General features: G+C 41.9%; 1 protein-coding gene across 5 annotated transcripts in view; it reads left to right on the top strand.

The window, feature by feature from the left end:
* Positions 1–20754, top strand: part of GRID1 (glutamate ionotropic receptor delta type subunit 1) — a 692098-nt gene that overhangs the window by 564840 nt on the left and 106504 nt on the right. For all 5 annotated transcript variants that reach the window (XM_061405546.1, XM_061405545.1, XM_061405544.1 and 2 more), the window contains 4 exons: positions 4564–4665; positions 6048–6245; positions 9453–9777; positions 10959–11097. In XM_061405546.1, the coding sequence (XP_061261530.1) occupies positions 4564–4665; positions 6048–6245; positions 9453–9777; positions 10959–11097 (764 nt within the window). The remainder of the gene's footprint in view (positions 1–4563; positions 4666–6047; positions 6246–9452; positions 9778–10958; positions 11098–20754) is intronic.

The following is a 20754-nucleotide window of genomic DNA, read 5'->3' as shown; positions in this document are numbered from 1 at the left end:
AGCATCAAGAGGTAATCATGGTTATTCATAATTCCACCACTAAGATAAATTCAAATATTACATTTAAATATATTTCTTCCCACTTTAACCACTGCCTTTAAAAAACACACACAATTAAGGTCACATTGCACATACCTTTTTATATCCTGATCCGTTACTTTGTTATTATGGATTTTTAAACTACTGCTTTTTCTTAAGTTTTTAATAATTTTATTTATTTTTATTTTTGTCTGAGATGAGTCTTAGTTGCTGTGCAGGCTTTTCTCTAGTTGTGCAGAGAGGGGGCTACTCTGTAGTTACAGGACTAGCTGCTCGCAGCAACTAGGATCTTCCCAGATCAGGGATTGAACTGGTGTCTCCTGCATTAGCAGGCAAATTCTTTACCACCGAGCCACCAAGGAAGCCCCAATTTTTAATGTATTATTTTAAAATCATTTTCTCCTTTGAGTAGCTCTTCAACATGGTAGGCAGAAAGGCATTTTTATTCCATTTTATAGATAAGAAAATGGAATTTCAGTGAAGATAAATTTATTCAAAAATATTTATTGCCTCTTGTGATTTAGTACTATGCTGTAAAATGTGCTGAGGTCACTAAGGTGAGTGGTGGAAACATACCTAGAACATAGATCTATTGGCTCCTAAATATATGCTAATTTAATATCTCCAAGTTCCCAAAATCTATGCTAGTAATAGAGAGTTGATCTTCTAGAGGAGAACGGCATTCAGGCAAGGTTAGAAACTCTGGAGATTGGAATAAGCAAGGCAAGGTTCAATCCAAGAGCCTGAGCCTCTAGAGACAGTTTATGAAGACAGGGTTTTGATCCCAGGGAACAAGATAAAAAACCCAAATAGCACAGCAGGATCACAGACTTAGGTCCAGAGTGGAAGATCATTTCTACTGCAGCTCTGTATCAGTGGTGGAGATTTGAGCTAAATATTTCATTAGTTATGAGGCTCAGACATTAAAGAATCTGCCTGTAATGCAGCAGATGCGACTTCAATCCCCAGGTCAGGAAGATCCCCTGGTGAAGGGAATGGCAACCCACTCCAGTATTCTTGCCTGGAGAATCCTATGGACAGAGGAGCCTAGTGGGCTACAGTCCATAGAGTCGCAAAGAGTTGGACATGACTTGGTGACTAAACAACAACACATTTTCTTTAGTTCTTTTCTCTTTATAAGTGGAGATTTGTAGAGATTTCCTAAAACTTAATTGAGCCAAAATAGATCTTCACTAGTGGCTCAGACAGTAAAGAATCCTCCTGCAATGTGGGAGACCTGGGTTCGATCCCTGGGTTGGAAAATCCCCTGGAGAAGGAAATGGCAACCCACTCCAGTACTCTTGCTTGGAGAAGTCCATGGACAGAGGAGGCTGGTGGGCTATAATCAGTGGGGTCGCAGAGTCAGACACTATTAAGGGACTAACACTGTGAGGAAACGTATGCTGATACTAAAGTAACACCTTAACTACAAGAGAAACTGGGCGTGGGGTTTATGGACAGTCTGTGCACAATCTCTATGACTTTTTTTGTGAATCTAAAAATACTACAGTTGAAAGCTTTTCTTTTTTATTGTTTTAGAAAATTGAGGGACTTCCCCGGTGGCCCAGTGATTAGGGATATGCGCTTCCACTGCAGGGAGCACTGGTTCAATAGCTGGTTGGGGAATTAAAATCCTGCGGGCCACTCGGCCAAAAGGAAAAAGAAAGAAATTGAGTAAGAGTGTAGCAGACCCCGTTGAAGAGAAGTGGCATTCCAGGCAGAAGGAACTGGAATGTGGAGAGGAGGGAACACCATGTGCGTGAGGAAGATGAGGGACTTAGTAGAGTTGGCGTGTGCTGGAGCTGACTGTCAGGGTTGGGTCTCAATCAGAAAGGGCTTTCTTTTGGCTGAGTGTAAAAGTGTTAGGACTTATTCTCTAGGAAATAGGAATTGATTAGGAAATTTTAATTAACATAGTCCATGTTTGATTTTATTTAAGATAAACATCAGCACAATGGAGGAGGGCTGGAAGACAGTGTGATGAGATCAGCAGAAAGGCTGTTGTGATGGCCTGGGGCAGAGATGCTGCTGCCCTGAGCTGGGCAGTGGGCTAGAAGCAGAGGATGGTGTGGACAAGCATGAAGAGGTGGAGCCCTTCTCACAGCAGAACTAAAACCCTAGACAGACAGGCCTTATCCCAAGTGCTTCTTCCTGCCTCCACTCCCATGACTGATTATAATCCCAGTGGAAAGACAGATGAAGTCTGATCAATGCCAAGCAGAACCTCATTCCAGGTATTCTGGAATCCAAGCCAGAGCAGCACAGGGTGGAGATGCCCCTTCACCAGTGCTGAGGAAGTTGGGCAGCAGGTGTCAGGAATTCAAGTCCTGGTGCAGAGCAGAATATCCAGTCCCTGGAACTGCCATGTCATCACTGCTTCCATCGTAACTCTGTAAATCACAAGAGAGTAAAGGGAACCTTCATCACACCACCCAATCCAGGGCATGCCACAGACCACACAGGGTTAAGCAGCCCCAATGCCTGGGCTGAACAAGTCTGGGGATGAGATGCAGGCTGCCCAAATCCATACCACGAGTCCCCTAAGTCCAGTATCACAGGGTCCAAAGAATGTAAGGAGCCAAGACCCTAAATCTGTTTGTCCGAGTTTGTCTTTTCACTTTGGCCAGCATCTGCACCCAGCTGCAGGAGCTGATCCCGAGTCCCAGGGCTGTTTCCTGAGACTCAGTGGAGAGATAGCCACCAGGTTTCCTTTTCACTATGCCAGTTTCCAGAGTGTGACATCTTTGATATCTTTGCAGAGGGCTTAGGATAGATCTTAACTTTGCTCTTCACTGAAATGCCCCACAGTTGAATTAGTGGTGGCTGTGGGGGAGATCCTCAGAGTATATGGCCATGCTCTAACTAAATGATCCTCATCGCTGCCAGGCATCCTGTTATTTAGGGTGAAGTGGGTCTTAGCTGGTATCACATCCAAAGTGACAGCAGGAGTTTCTAGGTTCCTTTAAACTGGTTCTAGAATCACATAGCTCATTCTGATGTCTCTACTGTAGGCTTCGGGGTTCTAGTATCTTCCAGGCAGAGCGGCCCCACAGATTCTGAAACTGTGGCCTCCTACTCAAGGCTCAGTGTGTGCTAACCTTGCTGAAGATATCAGGGCTATGAGAAATGCTGGGAGAGTAGAAGTGTCCTTAAGTGATGCTATTGGTGCCTCCTTTAGGGCACCTGGTGACACTTTTCCACGGAGGGGTAATTCTTTTTGCTCAGCCTAACTAGGGGTCTTGTGGGTTTTCTCTGATGAAGGGTAAGATGCTGTCTGTGACAATCTGAATTTTAACCCCTTGCTACTGAACTGATGGTCCATGGATCAGCAGCAGCAGCACCTGGGAGCTTGTTAGACAGGAATAATCTCAGGTCCCAGGATCAGAAAGTGCATGTAAAACCCCTGGGTGATTTGTCTGCATATTACGGTTTGAGGATCACTGCTTTCATCTATAGCAGTGGTTCACAATCCAGGCTGTGCCTTAAAATCTTCGAGGAGATAAATGGTCCAATCCACTACTGACCAATTAAGTCAGAATCTCTATGGGTGGGACTCAGGCTTTAGGATGTTTTAAAGCCTTCTTAAGAGATTCTAATGTGCAGCTAAGTCAGAGCCCCAGTGACCTGGAAGAGTAGAGGTTTTCAACCAGGATCACTGGGAAAGCATTAACTTTTCTCATGCCCAAGCACTAAGATCCCGGTTATGTTGGCTCTAGATGGGGCCAATATCTATATTATTTACATCTCACCAATTAATAATTGAAAATCACTGATTAGACAAAGGGTTTATCATTGTTGCTCAGGCCCTGCAGGGACGCAGGGAAGGGAAGCAGTCTCTAGGGCATCTGTGTCTGCAGGTGTTTCTGAGCCAGGCTAGCGTCTCCTTGACCATCTTAAGGTGCCTGACAGAGATGGGATGCATCTATTATATCCTGCAGGCTTGGGAGGATGTGGCAGACCCAAGGCATGTGTATTCTTGACTTCTATCTACCTATCAGGGAAAATCATGAAGTTTGTGGTAAGACAGTGAGCTCTTGGTCCTGCTTATGGTTGGCATCAGGGTGCAACACAAGCTTTAAACCTGAGTCTTTGTTACTTGCTTCACTGTTAAACTTCATCTTTCCCTGGTGAAGCAAGTGATCTCAAGGACCACTGGCCTGGGCAAGTCAAAGGAGCGGTAAAGAAAGAGAGTGCTTTGTGGGAGGCTCGATGATATGGCCTCAGTGGGTGGACAGAAATGTTTATTCCGTAAACAAGTTCCTACAAGTTGATTTCATTTCAAGCATGTGTTAAGTCTTCAAGATCCAGGTGAGCCTTCAAGATCCAGGTGAGCTGATGGAGGAGGTGGAGCTCTATCTGTCACACCTTTATTCTTTCTAAGGTTGTGAGATGGCTCTGGGTCTCTGGGAGACTTCTAGGGCTGCTGTCTTCGTAGCTGTCTGACTCAGGAGCCCACTTCGGCGGTTGATTCCTAAGGTCTGCAAGGTGCCCGTCTGTCCCTCACATTCCCTTTTTCCTTCACAGCTGGCGACGTGGGACTCGGAGAAGGGCCTGAATGGCAGCCTGCAGGAAAGGCCCATGGGCAGCCGCCTCCAAGGACTGACTCTCAAAGTGGTGACTGTCTTGGTAGGATCCTGGGCACATGGGGGAGGTCTGTCATTCAGGCTTTGAGTCAGGAGCTTCTCTCTGTTCGGCTTAATGCTGAGTTTGGAGACAAGGGGATCTTAAGTAGTGGCTTGAACTTTCATAGGCTTTTCACTCAAAGAATTTTGTGAATAGTGAAGGAAGAGTAAGATTGGAGATTCTGCTCCAGGGCCTCTGAGACCCTCCATGGCAGGTCGCTGGCCTGCTCTAGACAAGGACCACTCATCCAGAACCAGGGCTGAACGCCAGAGCGGGGATAACAGCTCTGTTTGTTTTGGGACGTAGGATCTTAACCTACAGGTTGTCCTTAGGAGATTTTTGCTGCTAGCTAGAGTCCCCAGAAAGATGTTGGGAAGACATCCTTCTAAAACCCAACACCACTCATAGGCCCATGTGACACAAAGTTTACAATGAAGACCATTGGTTGCAATTTCTCTGCATGGTTCTCCTGGAAGCACAGACTTTGACTTCTTTCAGTTACCTTCAAAGCATCTTCCTTCCCATTTCTTTCTTCAACTTTTTACAACTGGAGGAGACATTTTAGATTTATCTCTTATTAGCTCGGAAGACAGGCACTGACATTCCTGCTGTCCCCATATGCACACCATGAATAAGCATTGTACCTTATCCCCCCACCCCCAGATTAAATTAATGAAATGAGGTCTCTGGGGCTGTTGCCATAAGGCCCCTTCTTTGTCATTTCCACAGGATGATGGTGGGGAAGCCTGAGGTGTTTTCCAGATGACCGTGTGCCCTACAGGAGCACATGTGACACAGCACAAAATGTGTTAATGTGCCCATGGCCTGCCTTTAGACTTTTGGACAGTGAGGTTTAATCTGCTGTGTGGTATGACCTTGTCTTGTGACTCGGCATCCATTTTTCTAGTCCAGTCTGATAGATGTAATAGTCTTCTCTCAACCTGGTTCACAGACCTCTGTTGTCATTTATTATCCCAGATGAGAGGTATTCACATTTCTTGTGTGTGTCCTAAAGAATTACAGCATTTCCAAAGGACAGAGTCCTGAATGTCACAAATGAAGGCATGAAAACAAGCCATGTTATCCTAGGAGAATGGGATGCTGAGCTGAGTCTGAAATGACAGAGGACAGATAAATCTGTTCCTCCGTCAGTATGCTGGTTGGAGGGATTTTCCTGTGCACTGTATCCTGAGTATCCATAAACCACTTTAGAAAAAGTCAGAAAGGTTCAGACTCCAGGCTTAAATTGGGTAAATACAGTGCATGTGTCCACAAATGTTCTGAAATTATGGTTCATCAGATTGGTCTCTCCAATAAGACCCTGGAAAGATGTGTGTTAATGAGCCAGTGATTTAATTGAAGAACATTCATTCTGTTGTCCTCAGGAAGAACCTTTTGTGATGGTGGCTGAGAACATTCTTGGACAGCCCAAGCGCTACAAAGGGTTCTCCATCGATGTCCTGGACGCACTGGCCAAGGCTCTGGGCTTCAAATACGAGATTTACCAGGCCCCCGATGGCAGGTACGGTCACCAGCTCCATAACACCTCCTGGAACGGGATGATCGGGGAGCTCATCAGCAAGGTAGGTCCCAAAAGCAGATCCCTGGGGAGGGGCCCCCTAGTCTGCCTCTGGGGTGATGTCTTAATTGGGCCCCTTTGAAGTTGGAACCTCAGGACCAGCTGGACAGATCACAGTTACCCTTCTCCACACGATAAGGATCTCTTCCTCCACGCTCACCCTCCTCCCTGCTGTACTCATTCTTCCTTTTATTTTCCAATGCCCAGGCACTCTGGGTTTTCCTTCTATGTCCATTGCTATCATTCCTTTGAAGCACCATGTGCCCTTCATGAAATCCACCCCCACATTTGAGCTGCAGTAGGAGCCCAGTGCTCACGGGGACGGGGGTGTGGGGAAGACGGGTGCGTGCTTAATCTCTTCTCCATGGCCCACAGCAGCGGGCGGGTGTGTCTTGTGTGTGTGCACGTGCATGTGTGTGTGTGAATGAGTGTGCAGGTGTGTTTGCGTTGCTATGGTAAGTGAAATCTCAGTCCCTAGTGCCTCAGGTCAATTTCAAATCTTTCCTCTTCCTCTTTGCCGTAGAACCTGGTCCCCACGGCACGAGGCCAACTCACTGTGTCCCTCTCCTCTCCCTTGCCATCCTGTGGCCTCTGGGTTATTTACTGACAGCCGTTTACATTGGTGGATCTGCTCAAGTCCTCCCTCACCATCAATCTGGACATTTCTGACATCCCTACAGATAACCCTGGGCTTCCAGTGCTTTGACCATTCATCTCCAGTGACCTTGGAGCACCCGTCCCCGTGCATCCTGTTAGCATCTTACATGTTGCTGTCACTGTCCCACTCCATGACTACAACCTGTCATCCTTCTGACTCCGGCATTTTATCTTAAAACACAAGCCCTTTTCTTTATAAACCCATAAATGCAGACAGGATACCTGTGTTCTCTCCAGTTTCTCCTAAGCTGTCATTTTTTTCCAGTAGCATGCATTCTAATCCTGTTAATGACAAGAAATTGCTCATTAAATCAACTTAATATAAAAAAGGAGGTGAAAACAAAAGCCAAACCCATAACAACTTTATTGTGGAATAATTTATATATAATCTGTACCCATTTCAGATGTATCATTCATGATTTCTAGGAAATTTAGTGAGCTGTGCAACCATCACCATGTCTAATTTTGCAACACTTCCATCACCCCAATGAGATTCGTCATACTCATTTACAATTAATCCCATTCCAACCCAGCCCTAGGCAACCCTTAATCTACTTTCTGAGTCAATAGATTTGCTTTTGCAAATATGTACTATAAAAGCAGTCATACCATACCAGTCTTTTGTCTCTGACACTTTTCACTTGGCACATGTATTTGAGGTTCATTCTTCTCTAAGATTTCTATGCCTTTCTGGTATGGCATCCTTTCCCGCCTGGCGTGCCCTCTGTGGTTGTCCAGATAAACCCCTGTTCCTTCATCTTTTGTGATTCTCCTAAATTATTTTTGATTTCTTGTTACCTTGAAACCCTGACTTGGTTCTATTACCTACCTTCTGACTCTGACATCCAGCGGCTCTGTGCAATTAGAGGAGAAAACCACAAGTTTGTCCAGATAGATGCATAAACGATGTGTGGCCATCACCTCGGCTGGGCCTTCAGGACAGCCCCAGTTCCTTAACATGGCCTTTACTGGGTCCCTTGGCAACATTCCTTAGAAACTGTTGCAAAATTTTATCTTTCTCCTCAAGCAACCTAATAATCTCCTATCTTAAACTAGAAAAAAGAAGTACTTCTCTATTAAGGAAAGAAATGAAGACATCTGGACATGAGATTCTATTTCAACTTCCTATAAAGATCACATCTGCAGACAAGTGCTCTCACCTCCAGATTCAGAGCGGGGAGTGTTTTTCCTCCTATTACAGCTCAGCCCTCACTGGTGTCACCAGTCACCTCCCTTGCTTCTGCTCTGGACCCGGTTTCATATGTTAGTTTCCCTCCATCCTCTGTTGTTAACCTATCCTGATCCCCTAGATTTCCTTCTCAGTCCTTAAATATTCTCCAAGCATAAACAGAACAAACAAACAAAAACCCCTCCCTGGATCTTGGGTTTCTGAGAAGAGAAGCAAGAATGAGAAATGCACATGTGGCAAGTTTGAGAGCTGACATGGTCACCTCCAAGAGTTTTTCTCTTTATCCTAGGTATGTTAGATTTCAGTTTGGAAATCAGTATATCTGCCCCTCCAGCCTGCGTATTGGACCTGATAAAGTTCTTCTACGTGGTTTTCCCCAGTTTGAATATGTAGTTTGGATAAGCTGTCACAACTGGTCATTCTAAAATAAACCTAGTTCTGACAGTGCCTCCTACTTAGAGAGCCAAGATAGAGATGATCACTGTACAATTTTAATGCTCTTATGCCAGCATCAACTCAGGCGTAAGGATCTTAGTCTGTACCAGTCTTGGCAGCTTTAACCTCACAATCTAGTTTCATCTTAATGGGGTCTTTGTCTATTTTTAAATTAAGCTTATCTTGGAAAGCAAAAATCTTGGGAGGTACTTTTGAGGTCACAGCAGTGGATGCCCTGGGGGCCCCTTTACTGCATGGCTTTACTAAAGGAAGAAGCAACCATGTGTCTGAGAAGCCATGAGTAAAGGGAAGTGGAAGAAGGAAGATGATCCCTTTTTTCTTGGAATATGCTACTCTCTGGCATAGAGCCTGCATATAAAGCAACTTAGGACTGATGCCCTAATGAGATTCAAGGTAGTTCTACACTCTCCATATAACTTCAAAAGTATTTTAGAGAAGAGATATATCTGTGTGGGCTGATGGAGTTTGGAGAGGTTTGATGGAATAATGGAGTGTCCCTGTGGTCCTGAAGTATAGGAAGGATGAAGACAAGTCCAGAAGACAGGTTGGGGGGAAGGGTGGGCAGTAAGATCGAAATACCAGTAAAAGTAAAAAGATAGTTCACTAACGGAATCATTAAGAAATTGAAGAAAACCTACAATTCACACAGAAATGAAAATGGTGATAGACTCTTTCCTCCAGAAGTGGTTTCCAGGAGTTTTTGGGGTTTAGGGAGACATATGTAAGTTGAAGGTGGTAATGGCAGACAACCTGATGCTGGATTTTCCTTACAACGTTCAAAGTCATGAGGCGTCAACACTTGCAGCCTTTTCCTCTGAACAACCCAAAGGGCAGTGGACAGGCCTTGGGCGAAGGTAGAACCCAGAGTAATCTGAGGACTGCCTTCTGACCAGATGGTTTGCCTTTCAGAGAGCAGATCTGGCCATCTCCGCCATCACCATCACCCCGGAGAGGGAGAGCGTTGTGGACTTCAGCAAGCGGTACATGGACTACTCGGTGGGAATCCTCATCAAGAAGCCCGAGGAGAAAATCAGCATCTTCTCCCTCTTCGCTCCATTTGATTTTGCCGTGTGGGCTTGCATTGCGGCAGCCATCCCCGTGGTTGGTGTGCTGATATTCGTGTTGAACCGGATTCAGGCCGTGAGGGCTCAGAGTGCAGCCCAGCCCCGGCCCTCTGCTTCCGCCACCTTGCACAGCGCCATCTGGATTGTCTACGGAGCCTTTGTACAGCAAGGTACCTTCCCGGTTTCTCCATGCTGGAGTAACCCCAAGGTCCTGGAAGGACTTGTCCACTGACGACATTCTTAGGTTCATGTTCCCAAAGTCATTTTAAATGCAATTTTATTTAATTTCTAAGGTGGTCCTGATATCATGCTGTACTCCACGTATTATCAGATAGAAAGTAAATGAAATGATTAAAAAAAAAAAAAAGAACTTCGAGTCCTGATTTTCCTCTTTAGATAAAATTAACTTCTAGTTCTGCCTTGCACTTTCCTCCCCTCCCACATTAGATTGATTGTTATGCAGACGGGGTTGTCAAATGAAGCTATCTTGCTTAAATGTGAAGTCTTCATGGGCTAAAAAATCACAATTGTTTTGCAATCATCGAAGCAATACTCCAGCCATTCTTGAGATTCAGTCTCCTATCTCAGAGAAATCTAGATAGCAGTTGGGGAGTTACAGTTTTGATGGGAAACAACAGAATTGCAAAGTTCCTAATGTGAGTCCTGGACTTATCTGCACCATAGCAAAATATGTATTATCTGCTCGAGAGGTTATATAATAACAGTCAGCAAGGAGCTTTCTTCTGCTACCCCCTGAGACACCGAGGAGGAACGATTGACCTCAAAGAGGCAGCTTCGGACTATAAGTCATATACAGTGATTTCTGAAAATCATAGAAAAAAGTCATCTAGTGAGGGCTGAATGTTAATAAAAGTGATATGGTGCATCTCATTTCTGAGGCTTAAAAAAAAGCTAGAGAACCCTCTAGGTAAAAGGCAATTTTACATTTACAGAATTCCTGAGACTGTTTCATGTGAATTTAAAACGGATAGGGACCTTACATAGGGTTGCAACCCTGGAAATTCTCAACACAGTGAGGAGAATCTTCTAAGGGGAAGAGTTTGATATTCAGAACTCTACTGTTGGCATTTTCAAAAACATCCTATCACTAAAAATGCCAAGCCTAGCTTTCCTGTATTTTGTGGTCCTCCACCCCTTTCTGAGGTTGGTGGTCCTAGGATTTTATTTCCGGAACTGTCAGAGTCCACCGTAAGCAGCTGGCAGTCACTTTCTTGATCCTCAGCTCATCACCAGGGGTGGTTCCCTATGCCTGGCTGCAGGGCAGAGAATTTCTGGGGATAGGAGTGAGAGCAGAAACCCCAGACCAATCCCCTTTGCCTGTGTCCTGCAGGTGGAGAATCCTCAGCGAACTCCATGGCCATGAGAATTGTGATGGGCAGCTGGTGGCTCTTCACTCTTATCGTGTGTTCCTCCTACACAGCCAATCTCGCTGCCTTCCTCACGGTGTCCAGGATGGACAACCCCATAAGGTAAGATCCATTACTCCTTCCAGAAGGCTGTAAAGAGAGAATGCAGACCTGGCCATGGTGGCCTGGTGTCGTGGAGGCAGAGAAGGACTGCCTCTGGATCTGCAGTTTGATGGTAGTAATCTTTTTTTTTTTAATTTTTTATTCCTTTATTTCTCATGTGTTCCCCATCCTGAACCCTCCTCCCTCCTCCCTCCCCATACCATCCCTCTGGGTCGTCCCATGAGGACCTTCACTCCTGTTGGATTTTATTTTATGTACAATTAAATACATGCATAAATTCACTGACTAGTATTTCTCTGAACATTTAAATTCTACCTGTAACTAATAAGTCAAAAAATAAAAAAATCAGCAAATGAGATGTCCTCAGACATTTCAATATTGATTACAAACTTATTTAATCAAAATTTTCTAAACATTTCATTAAAACCACAAATCTAATACATTTCTCCAATTCTCCAATCTTCAAACATCTAAAAAAATATTTTTTAAAACATGCTAATTATTGTAGTGATTAGAAAATGTATTTCACTTACAGTTATAAAATTGTAAAATTATTGAAACCAAGAACTAAAAACGTTTCATTTTAACCAAAATGTTAAAAATAGGGCATAAAAGAATTAGTTCAACATAGTGAAATAACTCAGAAATGCCTTTGCTTTATAATCAGATTCTCACATACTGTGTGAATTACAAAAGAACTTGGATAAAATGAACATCTGCTGGCTATGTGGTTGCTGAACTGACCAGTGGCACAGATTTAGTCCACACTTCTTTGAGTGCAATATCAACCTCAATATCACTTCTTTCTTTATCCCTGATTATGCTTTTCTGTGTCCCTGCCTTCGGTAATTTCTCCTTTAATTCATCATACTTACTGTCATTATATCAATTCTTTTGATCCACGATCCTAGTCAAGTCATCCATACTCAACCAGCTTCGGTAGCTCCCAAGTGCCTATTTGAAAGAGGAGAGATTCCTTGATTAGGATTAAAAATTCAGAATGATATGGTCTAGTTTTAATTTTAATTGACATTTTTATTGAGAGAATTGTAGACTAACTTGCAATTATAAGTAATAATGCAGAGAGATCTCAGAATATCGTTTAGCCAGTTTCACCCAATGGTAGCATATTGCAAAACCAGGATATGAACATTGATCCAATTGACTGATTCTATTCAAATTTCTCATCTCATCCTTGTACTCATTTCTCTCTGTGTGTGTGTATGCATTTGATTCTGTACAGTCTTATTGTATACGTGGATTTGTGTATCCACCACCACAGTAAAGATACTAAGTATGATGATTTTGTTTCTACAAGAATTCCTTGTGTTGTTCTTTTATAACCACACCCACCTCCTTACTTCTTTGCCTCTTGTCCCATTCTTAACACCTAGCAGACACTAATGTGCTCTCTGTCTCTGAAATTTGTCATTTCAAATATGTAGTGTATAAATAGAATCACACTTTGAGGATTAGCTTTTTCTTTCAGTATAATTCTCTGGCGATTCTTTCGAATTGTTATGTGTATTAATAGCTCATTGCTTTTCGTTGCTCAGTAGAATCTAATGTAACACAATTTATTTAACAATCCCCCCATTGAAGGATATCTAGGTTTTTTCCAGTTTGGGGCAATTAAGAAAAAAGCCATTGTGCATATTTGTGTGAAGGTTTTTGTGTGAACATGCATTTTCATTAATGGGTAATACATATCTAAGAATGCAATTGCTGTATCTCATGGTAATAGCATGTTGAGTTTTATAAAAAAAAATGATCAAACTGCTTTCTAGAGTAACTGTCACTTTAAATTACTACTATGGATGTAGAAATGATCTAGTTTCTTTGCATCTTTGCCAGTATTTAGTGTATCAGTATTTTTTTACTTTACCTTCTGGTAGTCATGATGTGGGAGAAGGCAATGGCACCCCACTCCAGTACTCTTGCCTGGAAAATCCCATGGACGGAGGAGCCTGGTAGGCTGCAGTCCATGGGGTCGCTAGAGTCCGACACGACTGGGCGACTTCACTTTCACTTTTCACTTTCATGCATTGGAGAAGGAAATGGCAACCCACTCCAGTATTCTTGCCTGGAGAATCCCAGGGACGGGGAGCCTGGTGGGCTGCCGTCTGTGGCACAGAGTCGGACATGACTGAAGCGACTTAGCAGCAGCAGCAGCAGCAGTCATGATGTGATAGTGCACTGTGGCTTTTTGCTCCCCTAATGACTAATTATAGTGAATTCCTTTTCCTATGCTTATTGCTATATTTTCTTTGATGAAATATATCTTTATGTATTTTGCCCATTTTCTCACTGGATTGTTTATTAACGTTGAATTTGGAAAGTTCTTTATCTATTTTAGACACTGGTTCCTTGCCAGATGTATGGTTTGCAAATATTTCCCCCTGCTCTGAAGTTTGTTTTTCAAGTTCTTAACAAAGTCTTTCACAAAGAAAAGTTTGTAATTTTTATGAGGTTCAATTTACACATTTATTCTTTTGTGAATCATGCTTTTGGTGTTGTCTAACTCTGCCAGGTCGTAGACCTGAAGATAATCTTGGATATTTTGTTTGTTTTTCTGAAAGTTTTGTCATTTTCCGTTTTGTAAATTTGGATGTGAGGTTTCTATTTTTAAAATTCATTTGTGGAGTAAGACATTGAACAGGAATCATAAACAGTTGGATGTGACCTGAATTTACTTTGCAAGTTTGTAGGGGTTTTTGGCAGCTTTGTATGCTGAGTATTTAAATCTGAATGACTTTGGTGATGGTAACACTCTTCAGGTTGCCTCTGGTCCCACTGTCCTCTACTTTATTACATGTGCTAGCTTCACACTTTCACATATTCACTTTTCACCATCAAATCATACAAGTTAGTATGCTGTGACAGAGAAGCATACTGGTTGACTCTTGGTGAGATAGCAAGACTTACACATCCATGCTATTCATTGTGTGGACCCAGACCAGTATTGCTGGCATAAGGCTCTCAGTCCTTACCTCAGATCTCACAAACCAGAATTTGTATCTAAGTAGGTCTCCAAGTGATTTTTATTCACATTAAAGTTTGGACAGCTCTGCCAACAATTAGAAAAAAAGTGATCTATGAAATCCTAATAGCCTGAAGCGATTGGCTGAAACTAACAAATGCATTTTAATAGAGCTATCCATCAGTTCCTGCCTTCAGGGTACCACAAACTGGAAAAGAAAGGTGGTGCATATTAATGGTACTCAAGACAAAGAATATGAGACTTACTCCACATGCCATGATAAGTTACAGGTATCTGACTAGACCTCCTATCATTAACAGCTGTAAAACTGGAAAAATCTGCTGTTTACAGCATTTTTAACATAAACACAGGTAGATTGCCAAATTCAGACTTAAATTGAAGAAAGTGGGGAAAACCATTAGACCATTCAGGTATGACCTAAATGAAATCCCTTATGACTATACAGTGGAAGTGAGAAATAGATTTAAGGGATTAGATCTGATAGACAGAGTGCCTGAGGAACTATGGACAGAGGTTCATGACATTGTACAGGAAACAGGGATCAAGACCATCCTCAAGAAAAAGAAATGCAAAAATGCAAAATGGCTGTCTGAGGAGGCCTTACAAATAGCTGTTAAAAGCAAAGGAGAAAAGGAAAGGTATACCCATTTGAATGCAGAGTTCCAAAGAATAGCAAAGAGAGATAAGAAAGCCTTCCTCAGTGATCAATGCAAAGAAATAGAGGAAAACAATAGAATAGCAAAGACTAGAGATCTCTTCAAGAAAATTAGAGATACCAATGGAACATTTCATGTAAAGTTGGGCTCAATAAAGGACAGAAATGATATGGACCTAACAGAAGCAGATGATATTAAGAAGAGGTGGCAAGAATACACAGAAGAACTATACAAAAAAGATATTCATGACCCAGATAATCACGATGGTGTGATCACTGACCTAGAGCCAGACATCCTGGAATGTGAAGTCAAGTGGGCCTTAGGAAGCATCACTACGAACAAAGCTAGTGGAGGTGATAGAATTCCAGCTGAGCTATTTCAAATCCTAAAAGATGATGCTGTGAAAGTGCTGCATTCAATATGTCAGCAAATTTGGAAAACTCAACAGTGGCCACAGGACTGGAAAAGGTCAGTTTTCATTCCAATCCCAAAGAAAGGCAATGCCAAAGAATGCTCACACTACCACACAATTGCACTCATTTCACATGCTAGCAAAGTAATGCTCAAAATTCTCCAAGCCAGGCTTCAGCAATATGTGAACCGTGAACTTCCTGATGTTCAAGCTGGTTTTAGAAAAGGCAGAGGAACCAGAGATCAAATTACCAACATCTGCTGGATCATCGAAAAAGCTAGAGAGTTCCAGAAAAACATCTATTTCTGCTTTATTGACTATGCCAAAGCCTTTGACTGTGTGGATCACAATAAACTGTGCAAAATTCTGAAAGAGATGGGAGTACCAGACCACCTGACCTGCCTCTTGAGAAACCTGTATGCAGGTCAGGAAGCAACAGTTAGAACTGGACATGAAACAACAGACTGGTTCCAAATAGGAAAAGGAGTATGTCAAGACTGTATATCATCACCCTGCTTATTTAACTTATATGCAGAGTACATCATGAGAAACGCTGGGCTGGATGAAGCACAACTGGAATCAAGATTGCTGGGAGAAATATCAATAACCTCAGATATGCAGATGACACCACCCTTATGGCAGAAAGTATAGAAGACCTAAAGGGGAAGGCAATGGCACCCCACTCCAGTACTCTTGCCTGGAAAATCCCATGGATGGAGGAGCCTGGTAGGCTGCAGTCCATGGGGTCACTAAGAGTCGGGCACGACTGAGCAACTTCACTTTTCACTTTTCACTTTCATGCATTGGAAAAGGAAATGGCAACCCACTCCAGTATTCTTGCCTGGAGAATCCCAGGGACAGAGGAGCCTAGTGGGCTGCCATCTATGGGGTCACACAGAGTCGGACACGACTGAAGCGACTTAGCAGCAGCAGCAAAGAGCCTCTTGATGGAAGTGAAAGAGGAGAGTGAAAAGTTGGCTTAAAGCTCAGCATTCAGAAAACTAAGATCATGGCATCTGGTCCCATCACTTCATGGCAAATAGATGGGGAAACAGTGGAAACAGTGTCAGACTTTATTTTTTGGGGCTCCAAAATCACTGCAGATGGTGATTGCAGCCATGAAATTAAAAGATGCTTACTCCTTGGATGCAAAGTTATGACCAACCTAGACAGCATATTAAAAAGCAGAGACATTACTTTGCCAACAAAGGTCCATCTAGTCAAGGCTATGGTTTTTCCAGTAGTCATGTATGGATGTGAGAGTTGAACTATAAAGAAAGTTGAGTGCTGAAGAATTGATGCTGTTGAACTGTGGTGCTGGAGAAGACTCTTGAGAGTCTCTTGGACTGCAAGGAGATCCAACCAGACCATTCTGAAGGAGATCAGCCCTGAGATTTCTTTGTAAGGACTAATGTTGAAGTTGAAACGCCAATACTTTGACCAACTGATGCAAAGTGCTGACTTATTTGAAAAGACCCTGATGTTGGGAAAGATTGAGGACAGGAGGAGAAGGGGACAACAGAGGATGAGATGGTTCAATGGCATCACCGACTCAATGGACATGAGTTTGGATATCCTCCGGGAGTCGGTGATGGACAGGGAGGACTGTTGTGCTGTGATTCATGGAGCTGCAAAGAGTTGGACACGACTGAGCAGCTGAACTGCACTGAACTGAACAGGTGGATTGAGAAAGAAGGAAAAGATATACCATGCAAATTGTATATATAAGAGACTGTTATAAAAGTATAAGAGACCATCTGAATATTAAACAAAGTAGACTTTATGCCTTACAGTATTATAGGGGATGACATAGTGATAAAAGAATAATTCCAAATATGTTTATACCATGTGACAAACATCCAAGTTTATGATATAAAATTTGACAAGTCTTTCCCCCCTTGGCTGGATCACTGGCCCGTCTTCACATTTCACCCCAGATGACTATAGGTGTCCACATCAGAATGATACAGAGTTAGTAGCTTTTTCTGAGGAAATGCTGTTCCAGTATCTCCTAACTTTTGTAGTTATTTGTTTTATATTTCTGAATTATTGTATCAGATCCGAGGCTCTATTATTATACAAAATGATTTTTTAAAATGAAAAATACAATAGGACAAATAGAAACATCTAATATAGTCCAAATTTTAATTTCATTCTCTTAGAACTTGACATAACGAATATGCAAAAACAACAACAAAACACCTTATAAGGCTATATGCTGTGCTGTGCTTAGTCGGTCAGTCATGTCCGTCAGTTGTCACCCCATGGACTGTAGCCTGCCAGGCTCCTGTGTCCATGGGAATCCTCCAGGCAAGAATACTGGAGCTGGAGCATGTTGCCATGCCCTCCTCCAGAGGATCTTCCCAACCCAGGGAGCACATCCAGGTCTCCCCCATTGCAGGAGGATTTTTTACCATCTGTGCCACCAGGGAAACCCTAATAAGGTTGTGGAAGATCTAAATAACGCTGTCAATCCATGTGACATAATTGGCGTTTACAGAACACTGCCCAACAATTGCAGAGCACACATCTTTTTCAAGTATGCATTCACCAAGATGCAGCGTTCATTGGGCCATGGAGTTAAATCTCAGTCGCAGTCAATTTCAAAATCTGACAAAGTATGTTCTAGCACTATAATTAAGTTAAAATAGAAATCATTTAAAAAAAAACTAGAAAATTCCCAATGAAATTTAAATAGCATAATTCTAAACCTACGGGTCAAAGAAAAAAATCATAAATGTAAAAACATACTTCTAAGTAAGTGATAATGAAAATACAACATATCAAAATGTGTGGAATGCAGGTAAAACCATGCTTAAAGGAATGTTTATAGCCTTAAATGCCTAATAAGTAACAAAAAATGCTTAAATTTGAGATTCTTAGTTTCCCTCTCAAAAAAGATTAAAAAAATAAGAACAGGCTAAACTCAAAGCAACTTTTAAGAAAGACATAGAGTATGTTTAACAACACAGAAAATTAGCAAAGTCTTAATTTGATTTGGTTGTTTGATAAGTTTAATAAAGCTAATAAACCTCAAGCAAGACTATTCAAGAAAAATTAGAAAAAACTGAAAGTATTAATATCAGGATTGAAAGTGGGGATTTCACCATAGATCTTTTAAACATTAAGTGAATAGTAAGATGATATTATGAACACCTTTGTCCCAGTAAATTTAACAGCTTAATGAAATGGATACATTTGTTTAAAAACAGTTTATGAAAACTGATTAAAAAAAAGAAAATATGAATATTGATAAATCTATTAAAGATATTAGATTTGTAAGCCTCACTACAAATGAAATTCCAGGCCCAGATGGCATCAATGGTATGTTCTAGCCAACACTCAATTAAATAACACTAATTGTAAACTCTTTCAGAAGATAGGGGAGAAAATGTTTTTTAATTCATTGAATGAAACTGATATAATTCTGATACCAAAAGCCAAAAAAGATATTACAAGAAAAGAAAGTCACTGCCCAATATCCCCTATGAACTTAGATGTAATATCCTCACCAAAATGGTAGCACATTGAATCTACAAATATATAAACAGGATAATACATCATATTCCATCACAGTCTTATCCTTGGAATATAACTTGTTTCAGTATTTGAGAGCCAATTAATGTGATTCACCACAAAAAAAATCAAGGACAAAAATCACATATGTGATCACCTCAAATGATGCAGAAAATAATCTGACAAAATAAATTCCCATTCATGATTAATGAATAAATATATAAAAAGAAATTTCCATACCCTGATAACAGGCACAAACAGATAACTGACTAGTAACAACAGATTTAATGATGCTTTTTCCCTAACATAATATTTCAGGCCCTTGTGTGGCCAACAAGCAATAAAAGAAGTGAAGTTGTATAGACGTGAGAAGGGTCTTCCCTGGTGGCTCAGACAGTAAAGAATCTACCTGTAATGCAGAAGACCCGGGTTCGATCCCTGGGTCGGAAAGATCCCCTAGAGAAAGGAATGCAACCCACTCCAGTATTCCTGTCTGGAGAATTCCATGGACAGAGGAACCTGGTGGGCCACAATCCTTGGGATTACAAAGAGCTGGACATGACTGCACCACAGACACTTTCACTTTCACAGACTTGAGAAATTCCACTGTCTATTTTCTGATGACATCATCATCTTTGTGAAAAATCCTAACAGTCTTCTAATAAAATTGTCTAATAAATAAATCTTCATAAGTTTCCAGAAACAAAATCCCTATATAAAAACCAATTATGTTTTTACCTACTAGTAAACCAACAATTGGAAGACAAATTAAAAAAAAAATTACAATATTCCCAAAGGTATAAAGTTCATAGGAATATTTTTTAAAGTGTATAAATATTAAACTCTTAGCAGAAAATTTAGTGGAAAATGTCATCAAGAAAAATTAAAAATCTAAATAAGTGGAAAGATATCCAATATTCATGGATTTGAATTCTCAATACTGTTGAGAGGGCGAATCTTCCTAATTGAGCTACAGGTTCAATACAATATCCATTAAAACTCCAGCAGACTTCAGAACATAGAACTGGAAAAGATGAATGAGAAACAGAATTTTGAAAAAGAACAAAGTTGGAAGACTGGCACTACGTGATTTCTGACTTTCTACAAAGCTGTAGGGGCATTCTGCATGTCCTCTGTCTGCTGCTGCTGCTGCTGCTAAGTCGCTTCAGTCGTGTCCGACTGTGCGACCCCATAGACGGCGGCCCACTAGGCTCCCCGGTCCCTGGGATTCTCCAGGCAAGAACACTGGAGTGGGTTGCCATTTCCTTCTCCAATGCATGAAAGGGAAAAGTGAAAGTGAAGTGGCTCAGTCGTGTCCACTCTTAGCGACCCCATGGTCTGCAGCCTACCAGGCTCCTCCATCCATGGGATTCTCCAGGCAAGAGTACTGGAGTGGGGTGCCATTGCCTTGTCCTGTCCTCTGTCTAACTGTATTTAATCTTTTTTCTTAGTGCTCTTGCTTTCCTGGCTTCACAGTGCTCCTTGAAGATTACAGTTAATTTTCTGCTCCATGGCCTTCACTAAGCTAGTTATTTTTGGAATGCTCTTCCATGCTTTTGACCTAGCCAACACTGACTCATTTTTCAAGTCTCTACTCAAATGTCACCTCTTCATAGTGGCCCTTCCTGGGTACTCCTCAAATTACATCACCCTTTTCTGTTTTTCTCTTTCATATACTTCAGTACTTTTCTTTCTTAGCAATTGTCACATCGTGTATAAATGAGTTTATGTGTTTACTGTTTGCTACGATGCATCCATCTTTCTAGATCAGAAATTCCTTGGATCTGGATACTGAGTTTGTTTGTTCCCCATTGTATAACCAACCCTTGGCACAGTGTCTAGCACAGGTCAGCTGCCATAACAAAATATCATAGACCGGGTGACCTAAACAATACGAATTTATTTCTCACAGCTCTAGGGGCTGGGAAGTCCAAGATCTCAGTGCCAGCGGCTTGGTTCTTGGTGAGAGTCTTCTTCCAGGGCTTGCAGATGACCTTCTTCTCTCTGTGTGATGGAGAGAGAGGGACCACTGGTCTCTTTTCTTTTTGTATAAGGTCACTGATCTCATCAAG

The sequence above is a fragment of the Bos javanicus genome, chromosome 28, assembly GCF_032452875.1.
Source record: "Bos javanicus breed banteng chromosome 28, ARS-OSU_banteng_1.0, whole genome shotgun sequence".
In the NCBI taxonomy this organism is placed as follows: domain Eukaryota; kingdom Metazoa; phylum Chordata; class Mammalia; order Artiodactyla; family Bovidae; genus Bos; species Bos javanicus.
The sequence above is the reverse complement of the archived record's forward strand: the minus strand, read 5'-3'. Positions and strand labels throughout refer to the sequence as shown.